General features: G+C 41.6%; 1 protein-coding gene across 2 annotated transcripts; it reads left to right on the plus strand.

Moving 5' to 3' along the window:
- Positions 1 to 357: 357 nt before the first annotated feature.
- Positions 358 to 20,424, plus strand: LOC308313673 (E3 ubiquitin-protein ligase arih1). Of its 2 annotated transcripts, none has more exons than XM_080760937.1 (14): positions 358 to 924; positions 6,758 to 6,825; positions 7,040 to 7,187; positions 8,728 to 8,820; positions 8,909 to 8,964; positions 11,327 to 11,393; positions 11,503 to 11,609; positions 12,057 to 12,099; positions 12,548 to 12,619; positions 13,421 to 13,551; positions 15,182 to 15,239; positions 15,680 to 15,940; positions 17,162 to 17,274; positions 17,732 to 20,424. In XM_080760937.1, the coding sequence occupies exons 1-14, from the start codon at positions 637 to 639 to the stop codon at positions 17,814 to 17,816; spliced, it is 1,590 nt and encodes a 529-aa protein (XP_080617063.1). In that variant the 5' UTR covers positions 358 to 636; the 3' UTR covers positions 17,817 to 20,424. The 2 variants fall into 2 exon arrangements, with proteins under 2 accessions (XP_080617063.1, XP_080617062.1); XM_080760936.1 differs by having other exon boundaries at positions 359 to 924; positions 15,182 to 15,248.
- The last annotated feature ends 201 nt before the right edge of the window (positions 20,425 to 20,625 follow it).

A 20,625-nucleotide genomic window follows, 5' to 3' on the forward strand; every position in this document is an offset into this window, starting at 1 on the left:
CTTCCGTATCCGGTAATTTGCGTGCGCGCGCGCGCACGCACGCACACACACACACACACACACACACACACACACACACACACACACACACGCACACACACACACACGCGCACGCACGCACACACTATCCGCTCGCCGTAGAAGCCAGTAGTGAGTGGGGGACCGACCGGATCAACAACCTGCAAAGTGAATCGACCCCAGCCCAGTCTAATATATAATGGTGGTTGGTGCGTTCACACGGGCAGATGTAAAAGATGCAGTCTACCATTCATTCTCAATGGAAACCAGCTACATGACGATGCAAAGACGTAATGTTGCATGTAGCTGCTCCAAATTATACTCCCATTCGTCTTTGCGTCTGCCTGTGTGAACGCAACATATTACCATGTGACGCCAGGTCGCCGTGACGTCAGTCCGTGACGCCGTGTCTCTTTGTTGGCTTAGCAGCGGCGACGGTTTGTTGTTATTTTTCGCTGCAGTTGAACGAAAAAATAGGTGCGGATCAAACTGATACCCACTCGTATTGTGTTGTCAAATAATCCCCTATCCCCCCTCCCGTCTCACACGACGCTCCCACGGCCGTCGAGGCGTCGTCGTCGCGGGTTCCTCATCGACCCTCTGGTAGTAGGACTAGGAATGGACTCGGACGAGGGTTATAACTATGAATTCGACGACGAGGAGGAGGAATGCAGCGAAGACAGCGCCGAGGAGGAACCCGAGGACGATACCCTGGAGCTCGGCGAGGTGGAGCTCGTCGACCCCGTGGTCGCCGGAGGGGAGCGTGACGACTCGTGCGGTGACACGGGCGGCAGCGGCCACGGCCCGGGCCAGGAGGAGGAGGACTACCGCTTCGAGGTGCTGACCGCCGAGCAGATCCTCCAGCATATGGTGGAGTGTATTCGGGAGGTCAACGAGGTCATCCAGGTAGGCATTGTTGGTATGCGAGCTGCAGGAAACACCGTGGTCTCAACCAACAGGCCTGTTAGCCTAGCCTGTTAGCTAACTTATATCCTGTACATACATCTATAACTCCCGAGAGCGTACAGACCCAGGACGGTCCATTTGTACACTCCCGGGAGTTATAAATGGAGTTACAATTGAACACTTGAGGATTTGACTACCAAAATTACCTTACATGCTCGTTTACAGTTTCTAAAATGGGAGTGCCAATGAAATATAACCCACAGATATATTTGGGACCGGTTTCTTGCATTGTGATTTAGTACTTCCACTGTCTTCCATGGATGTACGTTTTTTTTATTAGGTTTTAGAGATAGTTGAGAGTTGAGACGTGGAACAGCTCTCAGAAGGATTGTGTTTCAGGAAATAGCCAGAGCCCAGCCAGCAGCCACAGAAGTTGGCAGCTAGCTGATGTTTCCTACGCGAACGTGAATGCTGCTAGCTTGCAGGATTAGCCAGTTTGCTAACCTAGAAGATAAAGACGGACAGCGGAGTGAAGTGACGTTAACGCAGTTGACTACTTGTCAACCATATTGTCACGTAGTATTGCGTTTTGTCATGCATTCAGCGGGTGTGTTTTCATTCTAACATTAATTTGCGATTAGTTTCATGCTGCGAGAGTGAGGCTTGGTCATTGAGCTAGTTAGCAAGTTCAGCTAGCGTGTTGGCTAACGAGTGGCTTACAAGTTTGTTTACTTGAGGCCCATCGGAGACATTTGACTTGTTAACCAATTTAAACATTCAAATGGAATCGTCTACACAGTATACACCCCACCCTGCACTCACTTCAAATACCCTTACATGGCTCCCAGTGAACTCGTCTTGAACTGACCCCATTTTAGGCCCTGACAAACTCATTAACTGTTACATTTGAACGATACCCTCACTATCAACTTGATTGTTTGTCATCGTCGCACTTCAGTTAGGTGACATAGGAGGCGAAGAATCACAACACTACCACATTATTCTATACGAAATTTAAGATTAAGATAAATACAATTGCCATAGTGCTTCTTCTAAAAATAGCAATTTCAGGCCTGCTTCGTTTCAGGTTTCTTTATGCAATATCATGGAATAAGTGTTACAGAAAAGATGCACGGCCGAGTTTACTTGATTAAATAAAAGATGCAGGAAAGGTGGACAGACATGAACGTACTGTTGTATAAACATTTTATTATTCTGCCTGTGCTTTTAGCAGTTGAACACAATCAGGAGTTTTCTCAGCCTGTGAAGAGGCTTGGAGTTAATGTTAGCAGTCAATTATGTTTAATCCAGGAATAGAGGGAGATCAATCTTCACTGATCCCATAATATTTATGGAAAGGATCTTTGCAGCCCAATTAATTCCACAAATACATCCATCAGTAGGACAAATTAGTTGACATTGTACATTATGTTCAATGGGCAAAAAATTAGTTAACATTTTGTATTCTGAAAGGACGTTGAGATGGGATTATTTTAAATAAAGGCTAATACTAGGAGGAATTTGTACTGGTGGTAAGTGGTCAGCTGTTTGGAAATGACATGGTATCAATTCAGTGCTGAATGGAGAGGTACTCCTATATCTTTGTTCTGTCCTGTGGGCCTGTTTTAGAACTAGGTTGAATATGCAAAATATTGTCAGGCAATGAAAGACAAATGGCTTACTGTTTTCCATACGATATGTCACCAGTTGCATAGATTAAGACAGTACAGTACAGTTGGCTTGGATACTGTAGCTTACATTTTAAGTTTTTGAACTAAGTGGCTTTAGTTACTTTTGAGTAATGAAATCTTTTAAACAAGTTGGAAAACTGTTTTAAGTAAAATAAATAAATGATACTACATATTCACTACAATCTTAACTTTTTTTTTAACTAATATGTGCACCAGTGGCCTAATGTATCGGGTAATAAAAATGCACTTTTTCCCCTTTTTATACCTTTTATTGATAGTTACAGTGAAGAATGACAGGAAAGAGGGAGAGAGAGAGACAAGGGGAGAGACATGCAGCAAATGTTGTTATGAACGGGACTCGGACACATGACGGGCTGTCAGGCCAGAGTCTATATGTGACAGACGCCTGGACCACTAGGCCAGCGGGCGCCCTATGCACTGTTTTATTTACAAGTCTGCATCTGCGCTGCACCCACAATTATAATTTCTGACCGGTGTAAGGTAAACTAGAGTACCGTAACCTTAACTTTTAAGGTAAATTTGGAGAGTAAACAGTTTACTAGAACTAGTAAGCTGATCAATCAACCACCGATTTAAATGGGCAGAATTTTCACTGTGGCGAGTTGGTAAACTGGCGAGTTCTCCGGATACTCTTAAGGCTCATTCATAGTCTGGATTTTTGGTGGTGAGGTGACCACCGAACTACAACATGACATCACGTCACGAGCCGCCCCAGCCCTTCTCTCTGTTTTTACTCATCACCGCTCAACGTTATTTCAGCGCCGGTGGTCAGCTCACCACCGGAGCGGTGGGCACCTCACCACCGAAAATCCAGACTATTTATGAGCCTTTACAGGTTCCAACGTCACGGCAAAACAGTCTCACTTTGAATAGTGGGCTCTGATTGGTCACCCACAACTCTGGGGTAAGTTTAAATGTCATTCAAACTAAGAGGAGTGCCAGACCAATCTCTCCAGGGATTTTTTTCCCTGTGGAAGATTCGTCTGGTTTCCAGGCTACCCGCCCCCTCCTCCTACACACATATGCCATCGCTGAATGGTTAGAGAGCCCACCTCGTAAGGCAATGGTCCCAGGTTTGATTCCAGCTCTCAGCAATGTGTCAAACTAAGCAAGACACTTAACCCCTAACTGCTCCCAAAGCGCTTTACAATGGCTGCTCACTGTGCAGTGAGCAGCCACTAGGATGGATAAAAAGCGTGAATCTAGTTTGCGTCCAAGCATAGGCATGGTCTGGGCATGGTAATGCCCCGCCTGCCTCTGATTGGCCTACCGACACTGCCTGTCTTGACTGTCCTCCGAGATGCGAGGTAACTCTGTGGTGGGAAATAATCAATAATTAATAATACAAGAGAATGCGAGCTTGGCACACTCGACAGAATGCGAGAATGCAGCCTTGTAACTAACTTGTAAGTTTTATTTTTGTAGAAGAGGCAAGCTAATATTGTTTATGCCGTTTGCTTTGATGGAATAATTGATTGAACATGTATGTACGCCGTAATATGATTTGATTTGGGTGTTCTAAATAAAGTTTGTGTTGATTGTGTAATTTATTTGTATGTTTAAGTAAACGTGAAACATTGTACTGTAAAAAGGTCTCTTTTCCGTTCACCTTTATCCTTTTTAGTATAATATAGTATTAGTTTACTATAATTACTAATTAGATTAATACACGAATCAACACTAACACTTTATTTAGAACACACCCATATCATAGTATAAGTACAACGTACACGTGTGTTCAATCAATTATTCCATTAAAGCAAACGGTATAAACAATAATTATATTAGTTTACCTCTTCTACAAAAATAAAACTTACAAGTTACAGACGGTTCTCTTGTATCATACCGTACTTGAATTATTTCCCACCACGGAGAGTAACCTCGCATCAGACTATCCAGCATAGCTATATCCACCTCGGAGTACAGTCAAGACGGGCAGTGTCGGTAGGCCAATCAGAGGCAGGCGGGCGTTACCATGACTATGCTCGGAAGCAAACTATATTTAAATTTCACAAATAAACACAAATCCACAGAGCGCTGCCCTCTAGGTGGCACAAGCATTATTTCAGTGTCAGACTCTTACTATTGACCGATTTCGTAGCGGGTCTCATGGTCGCAACCTACTTATTTCCTGTAGGCGGAGACGACACATCTGCGATTTCCCCGCACCAAGCTTCTACTACAGTGAATGGAAAAGTGACTGATGTTAGTGTGCTTCAAACTCTGGTCTCAGCCACCGCGGTAGATATTTTGACATTCCGGTTTTTTTTGTGTAATGTTGCCACTACTGTTGGAGCAGCCATAAACTACACGGGTTCATCCCGATGTTCTGGGCATCTTTGTAATGTTAGACTAACATCAGTCACTTTTACATTCACTGTAGTAGAAGCTTGGTGCGGGGAAACTGCAGATGTGTCGTCTCCGCCTACAGGAAATACGTAAGTTGAGAGAGACCATGAGACCCGCTACGGAATTGGTCTATAGTGTGCATAACTGCTTACCGTACTTTACTTATGGTAAACCTACTGGCAACTTGTGTTGTAATATTGGGGTCAGTTTTGATCGATTTGACTAATACAGCCTCCTCACTACCGTAGTTGGAGTATGAAATTTGGGTAAGGACAAAGAACTATGTATCATCTAGGCTCTTTGCCAATAATATGATACAAACAAAACTGTTGGAATTTGTGTTTGAAATCACCATCAGTGATACATGCAGTATACTCCATAATCTGGATTAATTATATTATCTATTTCTGGTGTTTATGACGGCCCAGGCTATCCCTTTCTTTGGTAACGGAAGATCATTTTTGAGTGGTGCAACCACTCCAAGGAACCGCAATGTCAGTGTTCACCTACCTATGTGTTGGTTAATGAGCACCAGTATATGACTGAGTACCTGTAGGGGCGCTGTTGTGCCAGAAACAGAGAGAGAGATAGTGCTGCACTGTTGCCTGCTAATGAGAGAGAGTGAGTGAGAGAGAGAGAGGGGGGGGGGGGGGGGGAGAGAGTTGCACCACTCAGTTCACACGGATGTGATTTTTAATGAGGTACTAGTCCAATGCAGAAGCTAACTTGAACTTCACTGCAGCTGTGTGTGAAAGATGGCCTGGCCTCTACTAGGTATTGTAACAGCAATGTAGTGTGAACAATAGCTGTTTCGTGTGTGTCATAGTAGTGCCAGCTGTCCATTCTTGCGCAACTCTGAAAGCAATCTTGGATGTTGGGGGCAATGTCTGTTTTTGCCATTTGCCCCGGCTGACTTCCGATGTTTGGTGCTAATAATTATTACTGCCATTGGCCACAACCCACACTGCTGCCGACTGTCGACAATGAGATCAATCAAAAGTCCAAACGTACTTTTTGGAGAGAAAAAAAAGTCCCATAATTATACTTACCTACAGCTCAATGATTTAATTCAAGTAATTCTTATCCCATTGTGTAAGGTAAACTGAAGAACCACATCAACTGGATGAAATGCATACATTTCATTTCTACCGGGTTAAGCTCTGAAGCGCAAGCTCATTTAGGTTCACTCAGTGTCTTACATAATGTTAGTTTCACAACAAATGCATAACTTTTGAAGTCACTTGACGACAACTAAGGCAGGTGTGCCGACAAAGCGAGGCCTTGAGGCTCGTAAAGTGTGCCCAGGCAAGCTGCTAGGTGAGCATGTGCCCGCACAGAGCAGCCAATGACCTTGTGTGTCGATCAAGGCATCATTCCCAGTTGGTTAGCTGTAGTGCGTATGGAATAAGTTATCATGCCAACCAAAACGAGCACAGAGTTTTGAGATCCAACCCGGTGAAAATTATAACATTACAAAAAGCTCTTCTGTGTTCTTCTGGTGGGTTATCGTTATATTAGATGCATCCTTTTAGTTACTGTGTGACAACCGCATCAATTGCAATGCGAGTAATCAGTGTTTCCGCCCTCTTAACTAGAGGCTTTAAATTTTGTATTTTTCTGCCGTGCTTTCATGTTGTACACAAAGTAAAATGATCAAAGTGAGAATTTAGCCGTAAGTTTTGTTTTTTCATTTATTTGTTTCATATATCTGATGAATCGCATGTCTGTAAAGTATGGGCTGATCTATGGACAACCATTTCCCTTTCTTCCAGAACCCTGCGACAATTACACGCATTCTTCTTAGTCACTTCAACTGGGATAAAGAGAAGCTGATGGAAAGGCATGTACTTCTGCAATTAATTCTATATAACATACACGCACCCACACACACACACACACACACACACACACACACACACACACACACACACACGCACACACACACAGTATGCACACAACATTTTAAACAACATGTATATTTATTTGCCCAGTAAGTCTCAAGTCTTGATTGTAACTCTGACTGGTATTAATGTTTTTAATCTCAATTTGTACAGGTACTTTGATGGAAACCTGGACAAGCTTTTCTCTGAGTGTCATGTCATCAACCCCAGTAAGAAATCTAGGACCCGTCCTCCGATCAACACAAGATCATCTGCACAGGACTTGCCATGTCAGATCTGCTATCTAAACTACCCCAACACTGTGAGTTCCATCATATGACTGGTTCTATATTATACAGCAGCTATAATACAAGGTGAAACTCTGAAAGGAAATTTTCGTCCTTATAGAAATGGAATAAAGATATAAACACCAGAAAGGTATTTAGAAGCATATTACATTATTACAAGTGAACAAAATCTCAGTCATACATAAATATATCAAATATTTCATTGTCACTTAATTGCGGCTTCATACCTATTCAGTTTGCTGATGGTTGGATTGTAGACTAGAGTACATGTTATTGACACATGGTGGAGAGCCCAGGTCGTGGCTGGCTTGTAATGATTCATAGTGTTTTTTTGGATAGTTTTAATTAATTAATAATAAATTGATTGGCCGCAAAGGAGGCAAATAAACTGGGGTATGACTTGCATTTGTAATGTCTTTGAGCATTACAAACACTTTCCGCTGTTCTTTACAGCTTGACCTGAATAAATAGTTATACAACTGTTTCCTGTTTTGTTGGGTTGCACATTAAACATTTCAGCTTGTTTAATTACGCTTATCACTTATCAGCTCAGGTGTGTGGTCACCTCACCAGTGAACTAATTTAATAAATATATGACAGGCACTAGTTTGGGGTGTTCATATTTATCTATAGATCCAGGAATCTATGTGTATGTCTGCGTCTCTTTTTGTAAAGACTATGTACGGAGAATCCCAAACGTGCCCAAGTTGATTAACCATTTTAAGCTCAGGTTCCCCGGCCTTGGCTGTGGTGAAACGCAATATCTACCTATTTGAAGGAAAGGGACCCAGACCAGATTATACTTCCATCTAACTTCCAAATTGATGCAACCAAAAAAACACTGCAGCTATATACCATCATTTACTGCAAAGTCTCCATTAGATTGTTACAACATTGTAGCTGATAATACAATTCTCTATCTATGGGGAAATTAATGAATGGGATGGGAAACGTACTGTGAAGTATATGCTCCTGTAGAGAAGCCACACGTCTGTAATGCAACCAACCAATTTAAGAAAAACATATATGGAAGTTATACATGGAATGCAGGCAAATTTGTGAATAAGTATCCACTCCCTTTGCCATTTAAAAAGAAATCCAGTAATATTATGGGTGCCATGTGGTAAAATGTTTGTATACTGTCTACTACCTGGTGAGATTGCTTGTTGTCAACCTGCTGTCATGGCATGGGTCTTGTGTTTTCGAATGGTACACATTTGGGTGATTAGCAATTTGCTGTCTCTGTGGATCAGATATGGTCTACGATATGATAAGTGATGATAACCAAATCCTAGTTGATTCTGTGAATTATTAGCTGGTTGTTTTTTCTCTGCATAAATGTAAAAAGAAAATAGCAACAAATCCACTCAATGCTTCCATTTAAATCCTGAAAAAAACTAACTGGATTGCTATAATTGGACTGTGAGAACAGAGAATTGGCATTTGTCATGTATTTTACATACCCCTATTCAATGTTGTTTTGGCGCCAGATTAGCGCCCTTTATTTGCTGACTTTTACCACTTCAATGCTCAGAATATTTGTGCTCTTCACAGTACTTCACAGGCCTGGAGTGTGGACACAAGTTCTGTATGCAGTGCTGGGGAGATTACCTGACCACCAAAATCATAGAAGAAGGAATGGGACAGGTATTTATTAAGACTTTTTTATTTTTATTATAGACAACATACGGTTATTACGGAAGTTAAATTATGGCCTTGTATGCTTCTGTTTCAGACCATTTCTTGTCCTGCCCATAGTTGTGACATATTGGTTGATGACAACACAGTCATGTGAGTACCTTGTTTTGGCTTGTTTTGACATGCTGAATTATTCGTATTTTAATTTGTATGTTTTGACAGTTTACTCTTGAACTGGGTCAGTCCTGATTTGTTGTTGGAACAGCCCACTTTAACACATGTCTTACTGTGACATGCTGAGCTTGTGACCTTTTAACCCAAAGAAAAGCAAAATTGTGTTAACAGGTTTTGATCATACTTTAAGTTGGTTAAAGTGATCTTACGTAAGTTCATGTAATTTCATCCAAGAATTATATTATTCAAATGAAAGTGCTATGTTTTTTGTATTTTCACACCACATGTTGTGGGGCCTATATTAATTTGAATTTGCCCCATATTGAATGCGTTGCAAGCTAATCTCTTGACCTAGCGTTAAGGCTGTAATTGCTTTAACCTACATCCTGGTCTCCCGTAGCTAGTAAGGTTAATGTGCTGGTGTTAGGTTATGCTACATTATAAACCAAACACAAAACCAGGTGCCACCACTGGACCAAACATTAATGTGGCATCATGGTAAGATTCCACATCAATCTTTACATAAAAGACTGGGTATGTAACTATGGTCTTTGGCTAGGCTTACATCAATTTACTCTTTATTTGTATATCAGTGTATAGTTGGGTCCAGGCAGGAAACTAAAACTTTTCCCCTGCAGCTACTATAAAGTGCAGAGCTCAAAATTTCAACCGTTTTGGTTGCCAATGTGCCTGGAATTGAATCTGTGCGACCTAAAAAAATAATTGGGAGCACCTATAAGTCTGCAAATAATTTCTGTGGTGCGACCAAAACGGTACGTCAAGTGAAACAAAAGAAGCGCTCCTTGCCATCAAACGTGCATTCCCCTCTGAGCCGCCGGTAGCTCTAGTTTATAATAGCGTTAGCGTGTAGATTGTTTACTCATTGACACAACAGAGCGGAATGTTTTTAAGGCTACTTTAAACATTTGACGTTATATTTTTGAGTGGTGCTAGCCACTCCGACAGCATTGTGTCGCTGGCTGGCTCTGTCCGTCCAAGAACGGAAATAGCATTTGTTGACCACCAAGTGTCACTGTTGTGCAGCCTAACATGCACACACACACACACACACACACACACACACACACACACACACACACACACACACACACACACACACACACACACCCAGCGGCCAGGGAAGAGGGCTTGTACAGCACAAGTACAGTACAGCACCACTCAGTTCATAGGCGTCTGATTTTATTAATAATTAAACAAATCAATTACATATTGGTGCTCCTTACATTATGGTTGGTGATCCTAATTATTTTCTGGAGCAATCCTTCTTTTTCTTTTTTCTTTTTCTTTTACAGTTTAGTGTGTGTGTATGTGTAACTGTGTGTGTTCATTTAGTTATGCTTGAGAGTCTGACTAATGGTGTAACTAAGAAGTAGGGTCAGCATGGTGAGACATTTTCCAACAATAAATAAATCTCGTCAACACCGGTACTACCTGTATCAAAGAATTTGCATAGCCTACTTTGACTCCAAGTGCTCTTATTATTCTAGCTGCCGTCTGCTAAATTCATTGCAGTTGTCAACCAGTAGATGTCCTCCTCAACACACCCAGGTTGAAGCTTCACTACAGAAGAGTAGTTTCTAATAATTATTTCTCACAACAACTTATTCATTATACTACATCTAGAGTTTTAGATTAACTCTTTATATCGTCTTAAATCTTCCCCAATTTGCCAAGTGGGTGCTTTTGACCTGGGCTTTGACCCCAAATCCTCTACCATCTTCTCATGTAAAGAGCCTTCTTTCTTCCTCCCCCACTCCCATCACGTGATCTGCTCTGGGCTGCTTGCTGCCTGCCTGCTCTCTGTTCTGTTCTGCAATCTGCACAGACGGGCTCGGTTGAGGCAGAGCGCAGGAGGAGACACGTTGATTTTATAAATTGTACTATGGTAATGTGCATTATCCGGCTAGATATTGATAGCAAGCTTAGTAAGTTCTGAATAATTTTGTTTTTACTTGAGTAAAAGTATAAAATTAAGTGTTTACCCTAGGATGAAGTTGTAGCAGCAGTGGTGGACAGAACAATAATATAAAAAGAAACGTCTTTCTCCATCCTGCTGAGACGTTTCTATAATCTTCCAGCAGCTGGATCTGTTCGTTTCCCACATTGGTTATGTCCATATGAGGGTCATCAGCATGTGTCTACCTTCAGCTTTACTACCCACTACTACAACCCACTATCAAAGGCACACTGTGCGACCCCTGTAGCTACTATAGGGGTTACCTTCCATGTCTGCCTATGAGTACACGGCATAGCCTTCATTCATGAACTCATTGGTTTGGGCTTCGTGTTGACTAACATTTTGTTTTGGTTTCTCCTCCAGGCGCCTCATAACAGATTCAAAAGTGAAGTTGAAGTACCAGCATTTAATCACAAATAGTTTTGTAGAGGTATGTTGATTGAAATATGTTTATGGCATCAAGAATATGAGCTTAAGTTATAACTATGACCCTCATGGTGCTCCATGTCACATGTTGTGTTTCTGCTTCCTCTTCATAGTGTAATCGACTGTTAAAGTGGTGTCCAGCACCTGACTGCCATCATGTCGTCAAAGTCCAGTATCCAGATGCCAAGCCTGTGAGGTGCAAGTGTGGCCGTCAGTTCTGGTAAGACACCCCTCCGGCTTATTTAGTTATGCTAGCCAGTAGCCAGGTTTGGCATCCCCTATGCCAAGGCTTTGCCATAAACGAGCTTGTACCCACCTGGCGCTGCAGTACGCTCCCCTTGCATCCTTGTTTCCTGTTGGCAGGTCATAGCTCTCCTAATCCCTGCAACTAGAACATGGAGAAATTTTATCACAGATTACCTGGAGTCATATCAACATGCACAATGTAAATCTCTTTATTGTGAGGAGCTGTGGCAGGTTGGGTCATGGTTTATTACTTGCTTTTAATCTCTTTCCAAAACGATCAGTTAAAGCTGTTCCTCTTTTGCACACAGGTAATGAATGATGTGCATTCATGCAAGAGAATTCTTTCCCAGCAGGGATGTGTTGAAATGCTGTACACTACTAAATTGAACATGAGTGTTTATTTTCTTTTTCTTTTTTGCAGCTTCAACTGTGGGGAAAACTGGCACGATCCTGTCAAGTGCAAGGTATGCACAATTGATTTCAAGAATATTTGTCAGAAAATTTGACATTGAGTAAATTCAACAAGGAAATCCATGACATTATTAAAATTAATATTAACGACCTTGGTTGTAAATTATACAGGTGGTTGTAATCAAATGGCAGGTAATTTAATGTAATTAAATTACATACATGGTCAATGAGCTGTGGAATGCCCCTTTTTATATGGCCAAACATGTCATGAAAAGACATTTTTTTCTTTTACTTAACATAGAGCAAGACAGCAGACTGCCAGGCTCCCACACATTTTGATGGAGGACACTCATAAGACTAGCCTTGTTATTGCAGAGGCAGTCCTGGCAGCAACAATGCCTCTTGAGTCCCAGTGTAAAACTGAGAAAGCGATATACCTGAATGTTTTCACACTATTGAAGGGAAGGCCTAAGTCATTTTTAGTTCTCATTTATTTTGTAGTGGCTGAGGAAATGGATCAAGAAATGTGACGATGACAGTGAAACTTCAAACTGGATTGCAGCAAATACCAAGGTATGTCCATTTGCAAGGTTGGTTGGGTTAGCAATTTGTTAGTCATAAAGCTATTTACATAGTCCACAAATTATTAATTCGTAAACTACATCATTGCAAGTTCTTAATAAGTAATGAACTGTAGAAGATTTAGGCTACAAACTATAAGTCGTTGCAGTAGGTGCTGGGTGGAGGTGGGATTTCTTGTGTCGATCTGTTGTTGCGCACGCTGCCATTAGGTAGAGAATGATCTGTTGTTGCGCACGCTGCCATTAGGTAGAGAATTATCTGTTGTTGCGCACGCTGCCATTAGGTAGAGAATGTCGCAGCTTCCATTTTTATAGTAGAAGTCAGAGGACGTCAGATTGAGCTGGAGCAGCCAAAATATGGAGATGGCTGTGGTCGTCACAGACTTGCCACATGACGTCTGAGATCCACATGCCTTTATTAAACCTTGGTTGCGTCCGAAATCACATACCGGTACTAAATATATTATACTATTTTTCAACATACTTTTGAGTGGTGTATGCAATAGAACGTTTTATTTTGGACATGCTGTACTAATGAGACTGCACAGAATGTTAGGAAAGTGCCCCATCTTGTGACAAAGCAGATGCTACTACACATACAGGTAGTGGGGTGGAAACATAGATTTTTGGATTCATTGCAATGCGGACATGGCCGATAGTGAATCGATGCACAAAACTATTTTCTAAATGTTAATTTAACATAATATTGGGGGAAAGAAAAATAGAATTGCTTCATTTATTTATTACTTTCACTCACTTTCACTCACTCAATCACACTTTGCCCCACAACCAGGAGTGTCCAAAATGCCACGTCACCATCGAGAAAGATGGTGGCTGCAATCACATGGTTTGTCGGAACCAGAACTGCAAAGCTGAGTTTTGTTGGGTCTGCTTGGGTCCATGGGAACCCCATGGCTCTGCCTGGTAAGTCATTAAAAAAAAAGAAAATCACACTTGTGTGAAGTGAGGGGCTCTCTTATCATCGTACATCACATTCCGTGCTCAGCCAATTCAATCATTAATACTATGTGGTACACAAAGTTACAAACACACGGAGCTGGCCAATCAAATCATCACAAATGTGGTACACACAAAGCTGAGCATAAGAGGGTAGCGTCCCTCAAACACTAAGCCACTGCATCACTTCACCTCACTTAAGCAGTGCGTCTTGTTAACGTAGCATACCCTTACCTCGTTCATCATCTATCTGGATCATAGCTTTACCCACATGCATACCACAGAAGTCATTTGTTCACTCTAGTATAATGTGTTTGTACTATATTTTCATCAATCTAATGAGCAGAACTACTTTGAAACAAAAATCTGAATCTTCTCTGCAAAATATAGAGGTATAAATGTTTTTTTATAAAACTGCAACCATATGGTCTTTAGCCATTAAAGAGAAATCTGATGACTTTCAAGAAATATTGGGACAGTTATGGACAGCAATCCATTAGGACCTGTATTAGATAATCCACAGTAATGTGGGGAGGAAAATGGGGACCATATCTGTTTTAGTTGTTTGTTATGATTGTATTTTTTATTAATTTTTTGTCATTGTATTGTATTTGTGTATCTGTTTGTTTTTTTCTGGACATTTTATTAACAAGAGAGCTAAACTGTAATGTTTTATATAATTGAAAAAGAATGTCAATAAATATATTGTTAAAAAAAGAAACTGCAACCATATAGTATCTAGTAGTGATGCGCGGGCCGGCTTTTTTTCATAACCCGCCCGTCCCGCCACGGGAGCCAGCCTGCACCACCTGCCCCGCAAAACAATATATTAATCAACGGCCCGCCCGCCCTGAAAAAACAAAAAGTAGCCTAACAACCGGCTTTTCAACACCCAGCAAGTCTAGTCCATTCAATTGTGTTGAGAGAGAGAGAGAGAGAGTGACAGCTGGGGAGGGCACCATATGGGAGAGGAGAGGAGAGAGAGGTTCACTTCACTCGTTTGGGTTTTGTGTGCACTGCAGTCGTGCTCGAAATGAATGAATCTCGTGCTCATTTTAGTTTGATTGTGTATAGGCTACTTATTTGCGGCGGTACTGCACAGCCAAAATAGCCACTCTACAAGCTCTCTACGCGTCGCCTGCGACGTGTTGTGAGCTCATAGATCTCCTATAATTCTGTGCGTGCAGCCCACTGTGCACGCCTGCACAGCACCGCGCGCAATTAAGAAAGATTTGGTGCAGATGTGCTCATTGCGCTGATGATGGTCAGGTTCAGAGCCTCAGAACGCGCCCTTTCATAAGCTACACATTGATGAACAACAGAACAAGCTGGTGGTTTCAGCAGGAGTAGACCGTAGACACAGGAGAGCAGGTACCGGAATACTTTTTTTCTCCTTTTTTGGGAGGGGGGGCCCGCCCCGCTGAAAACCTTGACCCGTCTACCCGCCCCGTGGGACCTGCGGGCAACAGGCCGGCCCGCACATCACTAGTATCTAGTAATAACACCCACTTTAAGTAGTGATTTAAGTAATGATTATCTCCTTTAATACTATGATACTTTAATAGTGGTATATTATGTGAATTCTGATGTCTTGTAGGTATAACTGCAATCGTTACAATGAAGATGATGCCAAGGCGGCCAGAGATGCACAAGAGGTAACGTCTGTAAGACATGTCTTTTTATTTTTTAAATATTTTATATTGTGCCTTTTTATGCATTTATTGATGATGAAGTCAGACAGGAAACGGGGAGAGAGGAATGGGGGAGTGACACGCAGCAAAGGCAGTCGCGATCGAGACTCGAACCCGCGTCGCGCTGTCAGGCTACATTGGAGCCTGACATGTCGCCAAGACATGTCTTTTGCATAAGGTTTGCCTAACCCGTCCCCCCTTTTCACTGGTTGACTGATGTCTGCTAATCATTTGGTGAAACTTTACTCAAATTCAGAATTCCATGGGATGCCTTGTTCAATATCTACCCTGATTTCATTTGCCATAATTTGTGTTTGCTGCCAGTACATACAGACAGTGTGGAGGGCAGCGTTGCTTCTGCAATGTAACTAAATCAAGTTTGGTGTGTTTGGTGTCATGTGCAGCGCTCCAGGGCAGCATTGCAGAGGTACCTGTTCTATTGTAACCGCTACATGAACCACATGCAGAGCCTACGCTTTGAGCACAAGCTCTATGCTCAGGTTAAGCAGAAAATGGAGGAGATGCAGCAGCACAACATGTCCTGGATCGAGGTGCAGTTCCTGAAGAAGGCTGTGGATGTGCTGTGCCAGTGCCGGTCAACACTCATGTTCACCTATGTCTTTGCCTTCTACCTCAAGAAGAACAACCAGTCCATTATATTTGAGGTACTGAGAAATGCTATCTTGTCAGGTCACGTGTTGTGACTCGGACTGTCACAAGAAGGCACAACTTTTGCATATGATTAACTGAAGCTGAATACTTCTACACAAGGTGAACAATTGGACTTGCCAAAGTCTTTAAAGGGTTAGTTCAGATGATTTTTGGACTTAAAGCTGTAGGAAATACTTGCCATTAATATAGTGTTTGCAAACTTACGGTATTAATTGATTGCCTGAGTCCCGTGGTGGGAGTTATGTTCTGGTTTTGGAAAATGTTACCGGTCATTTGGTCGGGGTCTGGGGTAGAGTTCTCAACGGGCCTGAAATTTAAAGCCCAACCATACTGGGTCCAAATTGGGCCGGCCCGAGGCTCTGCCCAGCTCCAAACATTACCATAAATTTAGGCCTGAATACCCGGAAAAGACGAGTGGAAAAGTGTTGGCCCACCTTGACTACCTTGACACCTTGACAGCAGGACTAGCATACAACATTGTTGCATGCTAGATGTAAACAGGGTAAGTGTCATGGCCGCCCCAATGCATTTCCAATGGACAACAATCTGTTGTGCAGGTGTGAGTGAAGCCTTAGGCCTGACTCACACCTTCACAACAGATTGATTGCGAACGCAGTGAGCACTTACTATGAGACCTAGCAGATCATGTCTGTGTGTGTGTCCGTGTCCCCCCCCTTTGTGCCCATATATGGAGCTGAGTGATTTGTTTGTGATTGATGCAACACACTCCATATTTGGACGTATATCTGCTTTGGGGACTCCTTATATGGTTATGGCTAAGTTAAAAACTTAACTTAAAAATAACTTAACTTAAAAAATAATAACTTAAAAATAAATCTTAAAAAAACCCAAATATGCGCGTCTTACTGGTGTATAGCTGATGCATGAGACTTGTTTACTGATGCAAGCTCGCAATGCATTTCCAATGGGAGTCACATGGTTTGACACAACATTTTTGTTGTATGAGGGGGAGGGGGGGCAGTCGAAACACAGACTAATGCCGTACAACAAATGTTGTCAAACCATGTGACTTCCATTGGAAATGCATTGGGGCGGCCATGACACTTACCCTTTGTTTACATCTAGCACCCAACAATGTTGTATGCTAGATGCGAAGGTGTGAGTGAGGACTTAGGCTTCACTCACACCTTTCGATACAACATTGAGTAGTCTAGTTGACTAATAATATGGTTTTGGTCTCCATTTGACATCAGAACAACCAGGCAGATCTGGAAAACGCCACCGAGGTGCTATCTGGCTACCTAGAGAGGGACATCTCTCAGGACTCCCTGCAGGACATCAAGCAGAAAGTACAAGATAAGTACAGGTGGGTGAAGGAACTAGCACCACTCCACATGGTCCAATCACTGTTCAGCTGTTTTGCATCTAACTTCCACTTTTAGCAGTTCCAGTGGCTCAAGTTCAGTTGAAGGAGATGTTGGTGTACTGTTTTGTGGATTTAATACAAAAAAAAAATATATATATATATATATATACCGATATTAAATTTTCCATTGGCTAAATCCCGTGGTGGGAATTCGGTTCTGGTTTTGGTGAATATATATATATTTTAAAAAGATGCGTGAAAGAGCTTCAACACTATACACAAAAAAGCTTTCAAGTAAAGGCATGGGTTGTGGTTTATTGTCCAACTTAAGCTGTCCTTTCATTTTGTCCTTGCCGTCCGTGCTTTGTAGCACTTTGAGATTTGACGATGCTTTATAAAGCAGATGTATTATTAATATTATTACTTTTGTGGCTTTCCCTCTTTCGTTTGCCTGTAGATACTGCGAAAGCAGGCGAAGAGTGCTGCTACAGCACGTGCACGAAGGCTATGAGAAGGACCTGTGGGAGTACATCGAGGATTGAGGACACGTCCCCCCCCATGCAACGGACTCTTGAGTATCTCGACAAAACCTAGAGCGCTGATGCAATTTAACTGGGCAGCACGGGCCTCTGCCGCCTCTCCCCCGGCAACCACTTTTTTGCATCTTTTGTTTTTTCCCTCCCTGGATTTGTTTAATGAAATCTTCAAAGTAAATTATATATAAATAGAATAATGAAAAAAGAGTAAGTGTACTACAGTATTGTTAGCAACAGAGTGAAGTCTGAGAAAGCAGAAGATCCATCTAAACCAGAATACATCCACTAGGCTTGTATTGTAACACCTCCTTTTCCCCTCAGTTTTGTTTCTTTTTTTCTTTTTATCCTTGTGAATCTTTTAGGTTTTGATTTTTTTTTTCTTTTTTTTGTGTGAACATGTTTTCAACACAGCTTTAATTGTCCTGGCCATGTCTGCTATATGTGGTGAGATCCTTTGTCTGGGTTGCTGAATGTTGATCAAGCTGATCGCAAATGGGGCAAAGACATTTCAGGGGGAGGGGGTTGAAGGAAAAAAGTTAAAAAAGAACAAAAAGTAAGTCTGTATTTTTCAATTTGTAAATACTCCATATGCATGGAAGTTCAAGAGCAAGAGTGGCACGTGTTTGCATAATTTTTAAATTTAAAAATATTTATTCTTTACCAATATTCGAGAAGGTGTATATTTGCTGTGTACGGTTTGAGTCTCTCTACCCACCGCAACTTACATACAAGTGTGGTATTATGTCAAGTCTTTGGCATTATGGTAAAAAACACAACCCCCTCCATCATCGTCCAATCTCTCCAGAGTGGTGCACAAGTTACACCCTACCGGTTAACTCTAAACGGGGAACGATAGAACGGGTTCATTGTACTTGCCAAGCAATGACATTGAGGACTTTGAAAGTGCACAGCGGGGTTTAGAAATCCAAGAGGTGGTTTAAAAGTGTAAAATGTACAGGTTAGGTGGAGTGTACCTGCTCTGTCTCCCTCTATGCTAATCCACATTTTTGCTGTACCCTCCCTTAGTTGATTTTAGAGATGTTTAACATTACTAATTATTTACAAGAGCCAAATTGAGTGACATTCACTCTTCTTTTTTTCTCTCTCTCTCGACGTGGCTTGAGGTAGCCCTCTCAAAGCTCTGCTCGCACCTTGAGGAATACGATGAAGGTAATGGAATGTACTGGCACCAGGCAGCACCGCTCTGGGTGCTGGTAATTTGGGACTGGATAACTGTCTAACAGGGTCAGGCACTTGCATCACTCTAGCTGAGAATTATGGATGGCGTGGGGCTCATGATGGCCGTGCTGCTCTTAGAAGAGATCTCTTAACCTTGCAGTGAACCTGGACATTGCTTTAACACGAGTGACATAGATGGACTCGCATGAGCCTTAGTAGACAGCGGAGGAGTGATAGTTCAAATTTCTGAGGGTTCTAGGATCATTTTATAATGCTGTTGCTGTTATGCTTTTGCGTTTTTTGAGATGTTTTTCTGCACATGGTATTGAGGATTTGGCAACGAAATGTCAGTGCCCCTCCAGGTATTGCATTGTTCTGTGTTGGTTGCTCTGGATAGCAAGCTCTCTGCTTGTAAATGCTCGCATATGTCTCGGCACTGCAGCAGTCTTCACAAGACTAACTGCAGGGGAGACACGAAATATACAGCTACTAGTGCAAGTGGGAAGATGACAAAGTGTCAGACATTTTTCAAACACATCCTTTGCCCAACCCCCCCCCCCCCAGTATCAGATCTTTGGGGAATTCTTGCCCAAATTGCTTCTTATGTGTTCAACAAACTATTATTTTAACCTAGCAAAAATAAAAAAAACTGTATTGTTTCTTTGAATAAATGTCATGAGAATTATTGGGAGTACTGTGTGAGTCATTAGAGTAGGCTTGGTCTCGATCATGAATTACCCAAATGTCCATGATGCATTTCTGCGCTTTGTATTTGAAATGTAGTGTATTCTACAATCCTTTACAGAGAACTGTGGTTGTCTTCCAGAATAGTAGCTTTATGAATAAATGTGGTAATTCATGGTCAATAAGATTTTTTTTCCTTTTATTTTCTGTTGGGAAAAATGTTAACCTTTTTGCACCTATTTTACTTGCAGGTGTTTTCATTTTGACTTGCAGGTTGTTCATAAGAGGATGTGGTTGTTTGTAAAATGTTACTTTTTTCCAACTTCATTTTGTGTATCAGCCACAAACTAATGACAATTCAGTTTGGATAATGACAGAAGGGCAATTTATTTTCTTTAAGCTGTCTTGCAGTTATAGAACACACCAGCTACTGCTGTGGTCCTTAGGCTAACACGCTCAACAGGGCTCAATGTTTTCTTCGTGTCTGCTAGTAGTTTTCATCAACATTTCAAGATAACATTGAACGTAACAGAAGCAGCTACTTTCATTTAATTGAAACATCCAAAAACTTTTAATACTTTTCTACATATATCTTTTCTTTATGCTATCAAAGGTGTTTTATTTCCTATTTACATAGTGTAAAAATGTGGAAGAAATTAGTTGTCTGTTTTGGAGAAAATATTAAAGTGCAAAATGTTGCAAACATCCTTCTGGCATGGGTGATTGTTTCATAATGCACACAATATACATCTTTGTTGTGGCTGCGACTCATCTTTACAGCTTATGTGTTAATATGTTGGAACACCATCCTTGGAAAATCACTTTCCATCTGGATATAAGTATAACTATGAGAAAAATGTCACAAGCACACTGCATGGAATTTGTAACTGAAGAGATGATCCACATGAGGGGGACAGAGACCATGAAATGTTACTCTGGAACATAGGGATTT

The sequence above is a fragment of the Protomyctophum bolini genome, assembly GCF_963924005.1.
Source record: "Protomyctophum bolini genome assembly, chromosome: 4".
Lineage (NCBI taxonomy): Eukaryota > Metazoa > Chordata > Actinopteri > Myctophiformes > Myctophidae > Protomyctophum > Protomyctophum bolini.